Below are 19,731 nucleotides of genomic sequence, written 5' to 3'. Positions count from 1 at the left end.
CTATTCCATGTTCCCATCATGAGCTAATATGTGGTAGGTTTTGCCTGGGAATCTGTAACACTCAGGCCACAGTAGAATTGGTGCCTAGAGCTATGCAGCAAGCCGGGTTCACAGTTGAGTGAACATCAATGCATAATGAGTGTAGGCATTTCAATGCAAATAAATGCTGAATATGAAGGATTAAAGAAAGGGGAAATTAATCTTATTCATAACACAGAGTACTTTTTCCCTTTTTTTTTAAGTCATGCACACAACTACTGGAGGGAATCCAACTTCCCCAGTGATGCCATAGTTTTATAAAAAGCAGAACATACATATTTTAAGGCTGTGAGTTTCCTCAAGAAGCCAGGAACTGAGATTCTAACAGTTCCCTAGAATTGCTTCAGAAACAAAATGTTTACACAAGTGGGCCAGACCAACCAGCAATTATCATATTTCAATTGTAACCCCTGCTCTTTCAAAGCAAATAACTTTGCAGAGGGGAAGGGCATAAGCATTTATTTATATATCCCCAACTAAGTGACAGGCTTTTTTTTTACTTTATCTCACTTTATCCTCATAATCTATGAGGTAGATGCAGTTGAGGAAGTGGAGAAAAACTGAAGTTAAATGACTTGCCCAGAGTCACCAGGTCTATGTGTCTAAACTGGCTCAGTAGTTGGTTGGATGTTATTTGTTGAATTTTTTTTTCATTATCAGAAATGGAAGGCTGTGGATTTTCAGGTTTATACAGCAGTCCTGGAACAACAATCAATCAGTCTTGAGGCTTTGGCAGGGAGAACAGGAGAAAGAGAAAATCGGGGAGAGAGGGAGAGGGAGTGGAAAAGAGAGAGGTAGAAGAGTAAAGGGGGGGGTAGAAGAGTAGAGAGAAAGACAAACAGACAGACTCCAAGTGATAGAGTCAATTCGGGTCAACAACCAGCTGACTCACTTTTTGGATTGATCAGTTTAGAAAAGGAGACAAGAGTTGTGGTAAGAATGATTTGTTTTGAGAAATCCTCTTGTCCTATCCCAAGCCTGTTTTAGCCAGAGGCTCCCTTGAACATTTTAAGTTTTACCACCTACTCCTTTAGTTACTTTTGTAAACTCAGTGCCTAATACAAAGTAGATACATGATAAATATTTGCTGATTAAGTTGACTTAAAGAAAAAATATCTTCCCTATCTAAGGAGAACTTTAAAATAATTGCTTTCCTGAAAAACAAAATCCCCTAAATGGAACACAATTCAAAGTTAAGGGAAAGGATTCTTGCTTATGCCCTTCCAGTCCTTTTCTTGGGGGAAAAAACTGTCAAAGACCTGTAATTTTACAATGATTTTTATAAACAGTACACAAGGTTTAGCCCACTGGGTGAAGAAAGCATCTTCTCCCCACCCTCTCTCCACACACTCCCAAGAACTTAAGACAGTTTTTAAAGAGTTTATATTCTGAAAGAGCCAATGCTTAAATTAAGCCTGAGGATTTTTACTGCCTCCACTTCAAAGGAAGCACAGAACTCTGGATTCTCCAAAGTGTGGGTTCCTTTTCTCAGACAGTAGCTTTCTGCTTCATTAACCCTTTCTTTGCTCCTTGATGGAGCTTGGAATCCAGTTTCCCTGTAAAAGAGAATAAAGAAATCTCATTATTTTTAAACTATATTTGCAATGCAAATCCACAGGTCTCCTAGTTACCCTGTTCCTGTCACATTCAATTATCTTGCTTCAAGAATCAGACACTCTTCCAACTCTAGAATTCCATTATATATAGGAATGAAGGAGTTAGAAGCATTGTATAGGGCACATACAAAAAAAAAAAAGGTATTTGCCAAAGGGGGTAAGAAGTGAAGTCTCTTATTTCACAGCTACCAAAAAAGAACCTATCACTTTTTCAGGGTGTCTGATGTGAATACAACACACATATGTAATAAAGGAATGGCCCTTCACACAGTGGGATACCCATGTCTGGAATAGCTAACTGGCTAGGCATGATGCATGAATATCCCCCACAGTGAGAGGAGCAGTTCTTCTCACCCCCAGAGCAGCCTCTGAGCTCAATAGGGGGAGTGACCTCAAACAGTACAGCAGAAACCGCATGAATGCTCTACTGACAAAGGGCCCCTATCACTGGCTAAGAAGGGCAGAGTTCACAAGGTCTGGGATTCTTCTACGTTTAAAATTCAAAAAACAATCTTCCTGTTCCAGGTAACCCTAATGAAAAATGTGCCACTGATGTAGCAATCCAATAAGCAACCTCCATGGGCAACAACTCTTAGGAAAAATCACAGGCTCTAATTCAGGGTCACCATGTGACTCTAATTCAGGGTCACCATGTGACAAACATCTTAACAAGGTTTCTTTCTGCCCTGAAAATGGTGGCTCAGCTGACATTTTCCTACACAAAGTCACATCCAGTTAAATGATAAGTCTTAAATTAATAAACAGGAAAAAAGGTTGAGTAGTAGTTGACTAAATAATTAACCAAAGGAACCTCTTTCCAAGAGCATAGAGGCGTAATAAAATTCCAGAGGAATACACAATTACAAATATATGTACATATGAATATATATATATATATATATATATATATATATATATATATGTTCATTATCAAACAAAATAGCATTATGTGTGGGGTGATGGAAACTACACTGATTAAAATCAGAACAACTGTACGCTATCTAGTCCTGCTTCTGCTACTTAGTTGTATGATCTCATTTTACCTCTATTTTCATCATATGGTAAATTAGGATAATAATACATGCTCCATATACTTGATGTGGTTGTTGTGAGGATACAAATGTGAATATGACTTAGATGAGTATAAAATAAAATACAAACCTGAGATATTGAGTTCTGAAACATAATAAACTTTCCTGTTTTAGGATAACTCCTCTAAAATCATCTATTCTTTCCCTTTCTTCTAGAACTAGAACAGAACTAGGGGTTAAGGAATTATTATAACCCAGGATATCAAGGCAAAAATACAACACACCACCCTAAAAACTTAGCATGGAAGTAGAAAATATGACAATAGACATGAATTTTCTTTATTGTTTTTACTTAGTTATATAAGCAAGTAAAAATAGAAAAAGTATTATCTTAGTTAGTGAGGATTTTTTTCCCCACAATGAGGGTCTGTCACAAATAAAATTTTTTCCTCAACTTACAAGTAGAAAAGCAAAAGAGATAGTATGACCCGGACAATACTTGTAATTCAATGCAGAGATCTTGATCTTAAATACCAAAAACAACCAAAAAAACAAAATGCCTTTTGTGACCTCCTGAAGCCTGGATATTTTGAGTTCCTTCAGCTTTACCTCTAATTTGCAATATCAATCTGATCACATCATTTAAACTGCTTTATAATAAGGATTCCACATCTTAAAAGTTGATATAATTCCTTTTTAAGTGGATTTTCTGAAAAGCTCAACTGCCTTTAAGCATTTCACCCAAAAAGCATTATACAGTTCCAAATATTCACTAAACTTCTTGCAGTTTATGGAAGCCACAAGTTGAGGTAAGCTCAAAGTAGAACAAAGCACCAAAGAAGGAAAATTTGGAAGCTGTCAATATAATCATTAGGTTTGATATTTCAGTCATGAAATTCAAAGCTAATGAGAGCTGACTGGAGCCATCAAAATTATTGAAAAAGAAATTCTTGGAAAATATTTAAGAACTAATTAGTAACAGAGGAGTGAAAAACAAATATGAATGCCGTTCCTTATTTAAAGATAAAATTATCATGTGCTCTCCTTTGTATTTGAAGATGACTTTTTACCACTAACAGAACATGAACATGGAGATTTTTTTCTAGTATCAGAAACCTTGACTCTTTCAGAGATTTATAATGTACTACCTTAGCTTTACTCTCTCTGTTAAATATAACCTTAATCAGGGCAGCTAAAAGTAAATGGCAGGGGCACCAAAGATGTCTTGATGTCATTGATAATAATCAATGCAAAGCAGTACAAAGTGCCCCCAACTTGTGAATCAAAGAATTTTACAAAGAGAAAATGTGCTAAAAGAGATGTGGCCCAGGGCAGCTAGGGGGCACAGTGCCAGCCCTGGAGACAGAAGGACCTGAGTTCAAATATGACCTCAGACACTAATTACCTAACTGTGTGACCTTGGGCAAGTCACTTAACCCCATTGCCTTGTAAAAACCTTAAAAAAAGAGTGAGAGAGAGATGTGGCCCAAACGGTGCTCAAGGGACTACTGGTATTCTGCATGATATCTATAAAGGTTTTTTTTTAAGAAAATGTAAACAATAATAAGTTTCCCTTCTGATATATTTATCATGTATAACATTTTTCAACATATGTCACAATTTTCTTTATTCCTCTCCACATTAATCCATAACCCTCCCAAACCAGGACTTATGAATTCAGTCACTATTTTTCATCTTTCATACTCCAAAGGTCAGAGATTAATTTGAAAAAAAGGTTAGGTCTTCAGTCAGATCACAAAAGTCAAAATGTATCTAATAATATAAAGTGCTAGTATGACTAGTATGACTACTAGTACTACTAACCACCATGTATAACAATGTTTCTACAGAGAACTGCATCTACAGTTCTAATTTAAGAGACTGGGAAAATCTACTATCATGTTATCGGAAACTGTCTTCCTTGCTATTAATGGTCAGAAGCAAAGGCTTCAAGGGAAGAAAAGTCGAGTACAAATCAGGGTCTGACTAGGTAGCTACAGGCCTAACATTGCCTAGCACTGTAAACTCCCAAGGACACTTCTCAGTACTACTGATTGTTATTTTTTTTTTTTTTGCAAAGCAAATGGGGTTAAGTAGCTTGCCCGAGGCCACACAGCTAGGTAATTATTAAGTGTCTGAGACCGGATTTGAACCCAGGTACACCTAACTCCAGGGCCCATGCTTTATCCACTACACCACCTAGCCACCCCTGATTGTTATTTTTTTATTCTACAGACAGTCCCCCACAAGATGATTTCATCTGCTTTAGTTTCCATGTTTATGAACCAGGATTTCTCTTCTCCCACAGACCACTCCTAAATCAAACAGATTAAAAACTTGTTCCCTAGCCTGTCTGTCCCTGAATCATCATCATCATCAATAAAATTAATTGTGTATTTCCTAGGTGTTTTTATTGCTAACAATAATCTGAAATAGCAAAGAATAAAACAAAATATTCTTCCAAGCCTGCCCCTCCAAGCCTTCTTCCCCACCCCCAAGAAAGCCAAAATTCACAAAAGTGACAATGGTATGCACCTGAATTCACGAAAAACTCTGTTGTAATAGTCATCTCTTCCATCCCCTAAAAATCAGAAAGGAAAAAGAAGAGTCCCTAATCCAATTCTAAAAAGGAGAGAGATTTCTGGATGTCATTTTGACCTTTTAAAGATATTTCTCCAAAGAAAGATGGTAACACATTGTTGGAAACAGTACTAAAGTTTCATAAATAGGTTAGGGACTGGGGTCCCTAATTTCAGCTTCATCCTCAGGGGATCAGCAACAGTAGGAGGAAATAAGGAAGCTTGTTTTTTCACCATGACAAGTACTGCTGCTATTAACCATACCATGGACTGGCATCGAGTACAGTGAGATAAGTAGAAATAGGTGCTAGAAATGGGCACTCTCAGAAAGCATTGAGGTCTTAAGCAGGAAAGGCAAGGTACAGGAAAATAAAAAACTTAAGGAATGGGGAGAAAAATAGCCCTTTTGGCTACCTCCTCCTTATGGTAGCTGTCTGGAATGGTAGTTCCCATATAGGATGTCTATATAAGTAGGGCCTATCTGTTTTCCTAAGGATATCTGGGATGCATGCCCTTTAAATGATGGTCTTTTAATCTGATAATTATGTGAATTAATTAATTCACATATTCCAAACAGTTCATTTGGAGATTAATAGAACACACTCATCTGGCTCAGATCTTGGAGTAATTATGATGATGACCAGAGAGCTAAGTTAACTGGTGTAGCATGAACCCCTGATTCAGAACACTTTCTAACCAACTGAGAAAGCTGTGACATGGCAATGATAATGATATTTGACATTTATATAATTCTTTTAAATTTCACAAAGTACTTTTATATGTGCATGTATACGTATATATGCTTATATATATACATATATCATCTCGGTCGATCAGTAAATTAGTGATAAACCATTTGTGGTTGTTCAGTGATTCAGTCATGTACACCTGGGATACTATGGGGGTTTTCATGGCAACGATACTGAACTGGTTTACATTTCCTTCTCTAGGGGAGTAAGGCTAACAAAAGTTAAGTGTCCTACCAAGGGTCACACAGTAATGAGGCCAGATTTGAACTCCGGTCTTCCATGCTCCAGGTCTGGCCCCCTATACACTGAATCACTTTAGCTGCATGCTAACTAATAAATTGAACTGAGAGAATTGTTGAAAAAAAATACAAGTAAATCATTATCACATTTTTTTGGAGGCTTATAGGTGAAATTTATTTTGGTGAATTGTCCAAAATTAAAAAAATGATGATATGATGGATCAAAAAGAAGAGGTAGAGAGCTTAAGGAAAAACTGAAAATTTAAAGAATAAATTAACAAGGATATACTGTGTATCAAGTACTGCAATCACAAGAAAGGAAGAGATCACCCAGAGTGGAGAAGAGGAGGAATTAAAGGATTCAAGAAATGGCCCCAGAGAAACATTATCAGTGGAAATGAATTGTGGAAAAGGGATGAAACTCAGGCTCTGGAAATTGGTCATCTGAATCTTCAGAAGTCAGGATCAGAGTTTCAAACACTAAGGAACACAAAATACAGAATTGAACTGCTGTAATTCTCTACTTAATGTTTTATTTCCCAAGCTGCCTTTAAAGTGAATATGTATGCAAATATATTCAGGTCTCTTCTTTGGACTGAAGAACTAGGCTTCTACATATTGGAAGAGTCAAAAATATTAATGTCTTAAAAGATCTGTGGGGAGAGAGTATCTGACACTGGAGTGAGTGAGCTCCTCTGTCAGGTCATGCTCTATTTTTTTGGATAAAAGGTCAAGTAAGAAAAGCTACATGGCATCGAATTTACATAAAGACAACCAGATAACAATAGGTATAATTCTATTAATTCACTAACACCAAACAGTACTAGGAACAGGGCAGGTTAAATAACTCAAAACACAAACGGTAAGCAATAAAATGATACTGGAAATAGACTTACAGATTTTGTGTTTTCCTTTGATAGGAAACTTCAGGATCAATTCTTGGGGATTGGTGCAGATGAAGACAAATGAAGAATCAGATTCTTGACTGAGGTCTGGATACTGAAAAAATATAAACATAAAAATATAGGTAACTGGATTAGGTAGGAAATATTTAAAATGTTCTAACCTTCTCTTCAAGAAACACAAACAGGCAAGCAGCAGTAAAAGGAGGATACAGCCAAGACAAAAATGGGAATGAAATCTTAACCTTCCCTAAAATAGTAATTATATATATATATATATTTAGATATATTTCATTCATCTTTGAATATCCATCTAATTTAATCAAAAGGAAGTTTGGCATCTTCCCAGAAGACAAACAATCCAGAGTTGGTATTCTTCCTTTTTTTTAAATTTTTTTTTTTTAGGTTTTTGCAAGGTAAATTGATGGCTTACCCAAGGCCACACAGCTAGGTAATTATTAAGTGTCTGAGGCCGGATTTGAACTCAGGTACTCCTGACTCCAGGGCCAGTGCTCTATCCACTGTGCAACCTAGCCACCACTTGGTATTTCTTGAGGGTCATTTCAATTGTATTTGACTCTTTCCTGATCCCACTGGGGATAATAGAGTAGTTTGCCATTTCCTTCTCCAGGTCATTTTATAGATGATGAAACAGAGGAAAATAGGATCACACTGCTAGTAAGTGTCTGATGCAGATTTGAACTCAGGTCTTCCTGACTCCAGGCCCAGAGCTCTATCCACAGCATCAATTAAATGCCACTGGGAACCCTAGAGGTTTCCAGCTATGTTCATCTCAGAAAACTGAGTAACTCCAGCATGCAATCAATATAAAGCCCTGGAAAGATGTAAGAAAAGGAAAACATTTTCAAGAAATTTTGTCAAAACCAGTAAACAGAGCCTTTCCTCCATAACAGAAAGATGACTCAATCTGAAAGGTGTGAACATGCAAAACATATGTCACTGTGGATGCAATCAAGTCTTGGAAAGGTGAAAAGGTGACCTAAAAAAAAATGTGAAAACTGTTTAGAATCATTCTTCACATTGCCAATCAGAACTAGATCTATGTGAACAACCATGGCTTTTGCTCCTTCTACTTTGGGAGTCAAAAACCATTAATCACTCAATCACATGTTTCATGGCAACAGCTGGAGTCAGTGAAACATTTTTCTGGAGCTATCCTGGCTTTTCACAATTGCCCATCAAGCCACATATTCTTCTTGCCAAACTGAACCAGTAAAACTTACTAGCATCTATTGAAGACTCCATGAGCAAGTGATATCTTAGTTGCCACTATCATGCTTTCTATTTCTATAGATTAAAATGCAGTCATTTGGAATAAAATTCTATTTTTACCTACCAGCCACAGAAATGGTACTTGGATGCAAATCATAAATAACAACATTAGGTGTTTATGTAGCACTGCTTCATATCTCAACTGAGCTTCAAAACAGTCTTGTAAATTAGGTATTTTAGATTTTGTTATTTTCATTTTTAAAGATAAGAAAATTGAGACTTAGAGATCCAGTTATACAGCTAGTACTAAAGGGAAGATCTGAACCCAAGTCCTTCCTGACTCCAAATTCTGCATATTATGTACTACATCAAAAGGGTCAAACTCAAGACCCATGAAATTCTGGAGTGCAAACCAGATTAATACAGAAATGTGTAATAAAATAAATAAAAATATAATGTGGTTTGGATAATGTTAATCCATGGTCTTCCAAGTCAAAACACAGCCCACAGCAATCTGTTTCTATGTGACACTATTACACTACCCCTGTGCTGCCTCTCACAAAGCAGCAAAAATTATAAAAGTCAGTACTTTAGCGGCAGCTAAGTGGTACAGAGGATAGAGCACTGGCCCTGGAGTCATGAGGACCTGAATTCAAATGTGACTCAGACACTTAATAATCACCTAATTGTGTAATCTTGGGCAAATCACTTAACCCCATTGCCTTGCAAAAACTAACTCAGTATTTTACAATCTTCTTCAGTAACTCTACTACATGTGATAGATAAGCAAGTGCTGTAGGAGGTTGGAGATGTTCTTGGTTACAGTGGGTTCTGCCCACATATTATAGCTCTCAGCACAGAATGCTGCAGACCTTGCTCTGATAAGACCACAGCTTTCATTTAGCACAGCCATATCAATGGATGAATCAGATGTTAAGCAGTGTGCAATTTGTATATTGTATATAAAGCCCCTTTACCCCTCCAGAACTCAGGGTAAGAAGAATCTAGTATAAACTAAGAAAAATTGAACTCTGCATAAGGCCTGCTCTGGGGACCACTGGCAACTGATTTGGCAAAAACATGACCAGAGGTTCTCAATGACATCTTTAAATTTAACACACCAGGAGCTGAAGCCCCAGGAGCTCCCAGGTCCTCTTCTTCAATTATTCTGCCCTCTCCTCTTTAGTCTGGAGAGTGTTTAGGCCAGGAACAGTAATGCCAGCATTTCACAGTTCTCCTGTTCCAAAACTAAGAGCCAGGCAGGACAAGAGGTTCAGGCTGAGTTAGTAGGAAGCTATGTAAATTATGTCTCCTGTTTGCCAGGCGAAATGGATAGCTAGAAGACAATTTCCTTCAGCAGCTTATGGGAGCTATGAATTCTCTTACCTACTGGGAAGAGTAAAACTGTCTTTTAAAATCCTTTGGATGTGCAAAGGTGGTTTTCATATTCAGAGTACTTCCTAAGGTGGCTGTGGCCTTACAATTGCAGATATTAAAGTCTGCTCAATTAAATTGGACAGGAGAATCCATTGTGTCAAGTTGAAGCTACACTTCATACTGAGATTCTCTCTTTTGAGAAAATATCTATATATGAAAGAAAAGTACATTCTACAATCTACCACTTTTTCAAACTAGATGTAAAGATGTAAACCTTGACAAGAAGTCAAGGGGTGGCTAGTTGGTGCAGTGGATAGAGTGCTGGTCCTGGAGTCAGGAGTTCCTGAGTTCAAATCTGGCCTCAGGCACTTAATAATTACCTAGCTGTGTGGCCTTGGGCAAGCCACTAAACCCCATTTGCCTTACAAAAACCTAATGAATGAATGAATGAATAAATATATATAGAACTCTACTTTCCCATTGCCTCCCAAAAGACATACATATAAATTTCTTTTGACAGGCTCCATCTCAAAGGGAACATAAAAGGGAAGAAACAAACATACAGGGGCAGCTAGGTGGTGCAGTGGATAGAGCATGGGACGTGGAGTCAGGGGGACCCGATTTCAAATCGGACCACAGACACTGAATAATTCCCTAGCTGTGTGACCTTGGGCAAGTCATTTAACCCCACTGCCTTGCAAAAACCAAAAAGAAAAAAATAAAACATACAATATGAGATAAAGAAAATTGGGCCTTCTATACTGGCAAAGAAATATGGTTTATTTTTCACCATGAAATACATTAAAGCAAAGTTATCTTGTCAGAGACAGTCCTGAAGGCAGCAATAAATCAGCCTTAACACCAGGGAATAGAAGCAACACCCTTCACATGAACAAGTCAAAGTACACAAGAAGCTGATCTTTGCTGGGGGGAGTCATAAGATTTAAAAAAAAAAAAAAGATGTTTGGACAAAGAAGATGGCACCTGTCAAGGAGGAATACAGACTATTACAGGGCTGGTCCAAGACCAACAAATTAGAAAAAGCAATAGGTTGCCTAGGTGATGGAGGTTCTAAGATTACGCAACAAAAAATAAGGAAACTACAAGTAAAGATACCCTAAAAAGATGTTCCTACTCTTCAATGTGTGACTCCCATCACCTGATTTTCAGACTGACAACTGGGGAAGGGAGACCTATTCATCTTTCATGCCTCATGAGTTTCAGAGCTGTCTAACATAACAGGTAATTAAGTACTAAATAGGCATTTTCTCCTCCTCTCCAAAGGAAGACTGCTCACCAGTCAGCTTGAAAACATTTCTTTTTTTGATTCCATAAGACAGAAGAAATTCAGCAGTTTTGGCAAATGGTGCTGACCTATAGCCAAGCTGGTATACAACAATTCTGGAAGCCTGGGTATTAGGTTAGGTCTTATATCAAGGCCCAAGATTACTCATAGGAGCTGCCAATTCACAGCTCCCATAAGCTGCTGAAGGAAATGGTCTTCCAGTCAGCCATTTCCCCTATGTCACAGAGGAAAGCAGCTTAGGAGCAAATAGCCAATACGCCATAATCTCTCCTCCTTCCCATCTAATTTCCTCTGAGTCCGCAATTTGCCAAAAGCAGTCACATATAGAAAGCATCAAGTACAGAAAATACCACTATCTTGTTAACTTCCATACAGCAGACTTCTATCCTATTTACCCAAGATGCTTAGTAGCAGTGGGACCTTGGACAAGTCACTTAACTTCTAGTGCCTTAGTTTCCTCAACTGCAAAATGGGAATAATCATAGTATTCACCACCCAATATTGCTGTGAAAATCAAATGAAATGCTATTTGTAAAATGCTTAGCATTGTGCCTAGCACGAAAAAGACAGGGTTAAAATGATGAAAGTCAGAAGTCAATTGTTCTAATCAAGGACTAATACACTAATAATGGATATAAGACCAATCTTGAAAACTATACCAAAATGTCCAAAGCTTTTTCCAGTTCTAGATTAAGAAATATCAGAACCGATCAACTATGACAGATTTCACTCTTCTCAGCAATCCAGTAACTAAAGACAATCCTAAAAGACTTGCATTGGAAAGTGCTAGCCACATGCAGAGAGAGAACTATGGAGTCTGAATGCAAACCAAAGCAGACTATTGTCACTTTTTAAAATTTGTTTCTTGTTTTTCTTCCTCATGGTTTTTCCTTTTTGTTCTGATTCTTCTTTTACAACATAACTAATATGGAAATTTGTTCAGCACCATTGTACATGTACAACCTATATCAGGTTGTCTGCTATCTTGGGGAAGGAGGAGGGGAAGGAAGAAAGGGAGAAAAATTTGATCTCAAAATTTTATTGAAATGAATGTTAAAGGGGGCGGCTAGGTGGTGTAGTGGATAAAGCACCAGCCCTGGAGTCAGGAGTACCTGGGTTCAAATCTGGTCTCAGACACTTAATAAATACCTAGCTGTATGGCCTTGGGCAAGCCACTTAACCCCATTAACCTTGCAAAAACCTAAAAAAAAAAAAAAATGAATTTTGAAAATTATCTTTTTAGAGCAGCTAGGAGTTGCAGTGGATAGTGCAACAGCCCTGGAGTCAGGAGGACCTGAGTTCAAATTTGGCCTCAGACGCTTAATAATTACTGTGTGATCTTTGGGCAAGTCACTTAACCCCACTGCCTTGCAAAAACTTAAAAAAAAAAAATGGAAATCCTAACAATGGGAAGCAGTAAATGAACACCACAGATTTCTTTTCCTGCCTTTATCTACCACTGCTGAATCAGTACTTCTTTATCAAATAGTCAAAACTTAGTTCAGGCTCTTCTTCACTCCAGTTCTCATCTTCATGCTAGGTAATCTGAAGGGAAGAAGCCTCCCAAACAAGCCACTTCAGCAATCCCTTTCAACAAAGGATTTTAGGGGGCGGAGCCAAGATGGCAGCATGAAGGCAGGAATTTCCAGAAACTCATTCCCCAAAAAACTCCAAAAGCCATCAAATTCTAACTCTGGTCAAAATTTAGAGGAGCAGAACCCACAGAAAGACTGAGTGATACAATCTCCCAGTCCAAGACAACTTCGGAGTTCTTTGGGAAAGGTTTGTTTCACTGGGACTCGGAGTGGAAAAAGCCGCTTCGAGCACAGCCAGGCTGGGCACCTGGGTCCATGGCAGAGGGGACAGTTTCCAGACCTCCTGGCCCAGGGATCACCCGAACAGCTTGAAGGGGTGGTGAGAGAACTCTGCTGCACCAGAGTGAGTGTGGAGCGTAGCACAAGCCTTAGAGCAGCCCTGAAGTGCAAAACTGCAGCAGGAATCAGGGAAGCCAGCCTGCACCTCCAGAGTGCAGCCCACAGACAGTAAGTGGGTTGGGGGGAGAATGCAGAGGTCTCTCTGATCTCCCTGGGTCAGGATTCTACTGTTTGCCCACACTCAGATCCAGGTTGCAGTTTGGGATTCCATACTACCATAGCCCAGCAGGGACCATCCACACAACTCCAAGGCAGAGGGGAGCACCAGTGGTCATTCACATGCCAAAGCACAGGCAGGAGAGCAGTCAGAGCCTCTCTCATAAGACCTTGGAGGAATTAAGTTCACTGTGAGGTGTCCTCAAACCCCTCTCCCAAAGCCTTTGAAGTGTAGTAAATCAATAATAGGCTGAGGAAATGAGCAAACAAATGAAAAAGAAGAATCTGACCAAAGGAAATTACTTTGGTCCCATGGAAAATTAAGAAGATGACAGAATTGAAGCTTCTATATCCAAAACCTCCAAGAGAAACAGAAATTGAGTTCAGCTATGGATGAGCTCAAAAAAGATTTTGAAAAGCAATTAAGGGAAGTAGAAGAAAAATTAGGAGGAGAAACGAGAGCAATGCAGATAAATCATGAAAACCAAATCAGCAGCTTGGTGAAAGAAATACAAAAAAAAAAAAATACTGAAGAAAAAAAGATGTTAAAAACCAGTTTAGGGGCGGCTAGGTGGTGTAGTGGATAAAGCACTGGCCTTGGAGTCAGGAGTACCTCGGTTCAAATCCAGACTCAGACACTTAATAATTACCTAGCTGTGTGGCCTTAGGCAAGCCACTTAACCCCATTTGCCTTGCAAAAAAAAAACAACAAAAAACAGTTTAGGCCAAATGAAAAAAAAGCAACACAAAAGGCAAATGAGGAGAAGAATGCCTTAAAAAGCAGAATTGGCCAGCTGGAAAAGGAGATTAAAAAATGCTCTCTGAAGAAAATAACTACATCAAATGCAGAATGAACTAAAGGAAGCTGATGACTCTGCAAGAAATCAGGAAGAAATAAAATTATTCCAAAAGAAGCCCCAAAATTAGAAGAAAATGTGAAATATCTCATTCGAAAAGCAATTGATCTCGAAAAACAGATCCAGGAGAGATAATTTAAAAATTATTGGGCTATCTAAAAAGAGCCTAGATTTCATTTTTCAAGGAAATAATTCAGCAAAATTGCCCTGAGATCCTAGAAGCAGAAGATAAAGTAGAAACTGAGGAAATTCATAAATCACCTCCTGAGATCCCAAAAGAAAAACTTCCAGGAATATTATAACCAAATTCCAAAACTCCCAAGTCAAAGAGAAAATACTAAAAGCTGCCAGAAACAAACAATTCAACTACCATGACACTATGGTTAGGATTGCACAGGATCTGGCAAGCATCTACATTAAGGGATTGTAGGGATTGGAATATGATATTCTGGAAGGCAAAAGATCTTACTTTACAACTCAGAATCAACTACCCAGCAAAACTGAACATTCTCTTTCAGGGAAAAAGATGGACTTTTAATGAAACAGGGGACTTTCAAACTCTCCTACTGAAAGAACCAGAGCTGAACAGAAAGTTTGATCTCCAAGTACAGCACTCAGGTGAACCATAGAAGGGGTAGATGAGAAGGACTAACTATGAGGAACTTAACAATGTTGAACTGTCTGTGTTCCTGCATGGGAAGAAGATACTGATAACTCATATGAACTTTCTCATTTATAAGAGCAGTTAGAAGGAGCATATCTATAGACAAGGCACAGGAGGGAGCTGAACATAACGGTATAATATAGTAAAAGATGGAGTCAATGGGAGATAAAGGAAAGTACTGGGAGGAAGAGAAAGGAGAGGAAGAAGGAGCTAAGATAATTCACATAAGAGTCAAGAAAAGGCTTTTTTCAATGGAGTGGAATGGGGGAAGATGAAGGGGAATGAGTGAGCCTTCATTCTCATCAGAAATGGCTCAGAGAGGAAATAACATATACACTTAATAGGGTATAGAAACTTATTTACCCTCAAGGAAAATAAGAGGAAAGGGATGGGATAAGGGGGAAATGGGGGGGGGGGGGGAGGGAAGGGGGGAATAGGTGACAGAAGAGAGGGAAGATTGTGGGAGAGTGTACTCAGATACAACACACTTTCAAACAGGGACAGGGTGAAAGGAGAGAGAGAACAGAATAAATGAGAGTGGGAAGGAATAGAGTGGAGGGAAATATAGCTAGTAATAGCAACCATGGGGAAAATATTGTAGAAATTTCTTTGGTGGACTCATGACTAAGAAGGCAACTCATGGGGCGACTAGGTGGCGCAGTGGCCCTGGAGTCAGGAGTACCTGAGTTCAAATCTGGCCTCAGACACTTAATAATAATTGCCTACCTGTGTGGCCTTTGGCAAGCTACTTAACCCCATTTGCCTTGCAAAAACCTAAAAAAATTTAAAAATTTAAAAAATTAAAAAAAAAAAGAAGGCAACTCATCCCAGAGACAGACATTGGAATCTGAACACAGACTAAAGTCATTTTTTTCTCTTACTATTCTTGAGGTTTCTCATCTTTTTTTTGGGGGGGGGGGCTTAATCTATTCTCACAAGATTACTGTAAATAATATAATAATAATATAAAAGAAAACACCCCCCAAAAAGGACTTTTTGCCTTCCTTTACTAAGAAAATACAACTCAAAAACCTCTTAACATCACATACAATTCTCCCCTCTTTTGCTGTAGTCTCTGATTAAAAGGTGGCCTTTCTCTCTGACAAGACAAATCCCTTTATGTGTTTCTTTGATCCCATTCTCTCATCTCCTCTGGCAAACTACCTATAATCATTGTACTGTCCTCTGATATTCAATCTCTTCTTTCACTGACTCCTTCCTTGCTGCCTACAAACATGACTATGACTCCTCCATCTTCAATCCTTCATTTGACCTTGACATACCCTCAAACTATCATTTTCTTTTTTCACAACCAAATTCTAAGAAAAAACTAACTACTCTCATAGGCTCTATTTCCTTTCGCCTTACTTCTTGATCCTTTGCAATCAGACTTCTGACCTCATTACTTTACTGAAATTGCTCCCTCCAGAGTTTCCAATTATCTTTTAATTGTCAAACGCAGTAGCCTTCTCTTAATTCTCATCCTTTTTGACCTCTCTGCAGCATCTGACATTGCTGACTGCCTTCTGCTTCTAAATATTCTAGCTCTTAGTAATTTCATAACACTAATTTCTTCTGGTTCTCCTATCTTCCATCTCAGTTTCCTTTGCTCACTTGCTAACTGTGGTTATACACCAAGGACCTGTCCTGAGCTTCTCTTCTCTCTCCACTGACTCTCTTGGCGAACCTTATCAGTTACCAGGGGTTCAATGACCGTATCTATGCAGATGACTACAACATCTATAATATCAGCCTGGTCTTTCTCCTAAACTCCAGTTCCACATCACCGATTGCCTATAGGAAGTTTTAAATTATATGTATCCTAGGCATCTTAAATTCCTATGTCCAAAAATATTATCTCCCCTACTTTTTTGTCAGGGATACTACCATATTTCCAGTCACTTGGATTTACAATCTTAGAGTCATCCTCTTCTCTCTCATCACATTCCAGATTATATGCTATACCTTACTGATTCTACCACCCCATCATCTCTTTTACCTATAATCCCCAAGTTGCCCTCAGCAACTTGCAACTTGATCTTTCAATAGCCTCTTAATTGACCTCTCCCTATCTCAAGTATCTCCCCTTTTTGATCTATTCTCTACACAGTACCAAGGTAATATTCTTAAGGCAACAGACTGACCATGTTCATTAAATTCCAAAGTCTCCCTATTTCATCCAGAATCAAATACAAATTCCTTTTAAAGCCCTTAAAACCAGGCTCTAACCCCACTTTCCACCCATATTAAATCACACATTCTGTAGTCCAATCCAATTAGCCTTCATACACCTGGCACTGTCTATGCAGTATGAACCTCCTCTCCTATACCTCTTAGAATCCCTAAAATTCCTTAAAGCTCAGTTTAAACAGCCTACTACACAAGGCCTTTCCTCTTTCTCAGAGCTTCTAATACTCCCATCCCCAATTATCTTGTATTTATTTTGTATAAATAGATATCTTATTTCCCCTACATAATTTGAACCCTTAAGGGCAGGGGCTTTTATTTCAATATCTGAAATTCCAGCACCTGGTTGTACCTGGAACACAGTAGGTGCTTAATAAATGCTCATTGACTGGTTAATGCAAAACGACAAAAACAAAAAAATTTCTCTTCACCAAGTCCTGAAGGTTTCAAATTCTTTATAGACAATGAAACTGATAAAAGCTCTGTCTCTTGAATCACAAATTAGAATGTACAGAAGCTGATGTAGTTCAAAGCAGGTTCCTATAAAGTAAACTACATAGGGCATGGAGGACCCTTGTAATCTCAAGCAAATCAAATCATGATGGCTTTAGATTACTTATCTGTAAAACTGGAATTTATGTTAATTTCATGAAGCAATGGAAAAAATACAATTAATGTAATATTCTTCAGATAAAAGCTAAATAGCAAACTATTATTGAAAATGAATAGTATATTTTACTCAATAAACACAATAAAAAAACAGCATGCTTTCTTTTTTTTTTCTGCCAAGGCAATGGGGTTAAGTGCTGTGCCAAAAGTCACACAGATGGGTAATTATTAAGTGTCTGAGGATGAAGCTGAACTCGAGTCTTCCTGACTCCAGGGCTGGTGCTCCATCTACTGTGTCCCCAACTGCCCCACACCATGCTCTTTTGATACTTACTCCTTAAGTCATATTCAAATGGGCTTCTGATAAAAATATTGAAAATAACTCTAAATATAGTCAGATACTCCTAAATGCTTGGGTCTTCATGGAAATGCTGAAAATTCACTTAATCTCAATGAAATAAGCTGAGATTTTTTAAGAAAATTGCCTAGGGTACCACTGGCTTTTCTGTAACATTTAAATTCTCAATTAATTTTGAAAAATCCTTATATAATAAAGGTTTTTGCTCACACACACACACACACACACACACACACACACACACAAACACGCACAGTGTCTTCAACTCATACTTTTCAGACACTGTCTTCATACTTCCCTTGTATTTCTAGTTGTATATGCTAAGAAGTCTTTTTTGACAAAGCAGGAGAGACATTTTCACATATTTTTTGAAACAACCAGGGATTGAGTATCTAATTATGCTAGGTTAAAATATTGTTTCCTTCATCTTCTAATTTCTTACTCAGTCTCCATACTAGTACCCTGATTATATAAACTACTTTTCTAAAAATCTTTTATTCTAGTTACAGAAAGATGAGTTCTTGAAGCTTGAGCACTATCACAGAAAGGAATCCAAATAATAATCCTTTTCCTCACTAGACAACTGCCCTTTTCCCTATTAATGTCACAGCAATAGCATGAAGGTATTTAGCAGCAGAATCAACTTAGAATAGATTTAAAGCCTTCATTATTATGCTAGTCAGAAGGAAGAATGGACTGAGGTCAGCAGCAAGAAAAAGGAAGAGGGCTTCAGTTCAGAATAACAGAACAGAATAATCAATGATACTTGAGATTTGAGACAGATCAGATTGGTCATTGAATGTAGTGATAAAAATAGCACATACAGATATATACATGGAAACAAAAGCCACCAACCCAAGGTTTTGAAAGCCTGTTAGGTCTAGAAGTCTAGACTAGACTATACCGTGAGAGGAGAGAACTCTGCTCACAGCCACAGCTGTTAATGGTTATGGATTTGGCAATCAAAATGTCTTTTGTTAAAAAAAAAGTTAACTGCCTTACTATTGAGGTTACAAACCAAAGCCTTGATGCATTGTTACAGTCAACATCCTCCCTGCTGTTTTTGAGAGCTTACATCTGCTGTTGGCAGATAAAACGCTGGCAAACAGCATGGGTTTCTTCTAGGGGAATGCAAGAAAAGCTTTACTAGATAACTATCCTTTCCCTTTCTCTCCTCAGTCAAGTCTTTAAGGTCTCTGGGTTTCCTACTCTAGTGAAGGTTGAGTACTTGCCACTGTTGAGAAGGCTGGAGGGATTCTTTTTGGCACAGAACAACCATGCCAACCATACCACCCATGGGGAATGAAAGGCAGATATGTTCTCAGCCTGGGAGAAAACATTTTATATACACATTTTAAAAGCCACTTACCCAGTATGGCCACCTTGACTTTAAAAACTCCCACGAATAAAACTTCTCCTTGTATTTCAGGGAACTCAGACAATCACATTATGCCAAAGAACAGTTAATGTGTACAATATTTTCATTTATCTAGGAAAGGCCAAGGTCATAAAGACAGGGAAATAAATAACAGCTCTGGGCAGAGGAAAGGGAAACTAAACAATAAAACAGAGAGGAGAACTGAAGAAAATCATACAACAGATTAAGTTTAAGACCCTGCCTTGGTATTAGTATTCTAATAATAATAACAATAATGACAACAGAAAATGTTTACACAGCATTCTAAGGTTTGAAAATTGCTTTTCATAAATTATCTTAAGGGTCTTACAGTAAAGTCAGTGAGGTAGATCTTATAAGGATAATTATTTTCAGGTAATTAAGAAGGTTGAGGAAACAACAAATGAGAAAAGTGAGGCACAGAGAGAGAGAAAGGAAGAGTTGTAGGAGGTATAATGTGAATCCAGCTATCTACCTAATACTATTGTTACTGGACCAT

General features: G+C 38.1%; 1 protein-coding gene across 1 annotated transcript in view; it reads right to left on the bottom strand.

The window, feature by feature from the left end:
* Positions 1-1,301: 1,301 nt before the first annotated feature.
* Positions 1,302-19,731, bottom strand: part of TRIP4 (thyroid hormone receptor interactor 4) — a 54,197-nt gene continuing 35,767 nt past the window's right edge. The window contains exons 12-13 of the mRNA XM_074234390.1: positions 7,150-7,252; positions 1,302-1,595 (exon numbers count right to left, since the gene is read on the bottom strand). Coding sequence (XP_074090491.1) covers positions 1,528-1,595; positions 7,150-7,252 — 171 coding nt within the window. The 3' untranslated portion in view covers positions 1,302-1,527. The remainder of the gene's footprint in view (positions 1,596-7,149; positions 7,253-19,731) is intronic.

Source organism: Macrotis lagotis, chromosome 4 (genome assembly GCF_037893015.1).
Source record: "Macrotis lagotis isolate mMagLag1 chromosome 4, bilby.v1.9.chrom.fasta, whole genome shotgun sequence".
Taxonomy (NCBI): Eukaryota; Metazoa; Chordata; class Mammalia; order Peramelemorphia; family Peramelidae; genus Macrotis; species Macrotis lagotis.
The sequence above is the reverse complement of the archived record's forward strand: the minus strand, read 5'-3'. Positions and strand labels throughout refer to the sequence as shown.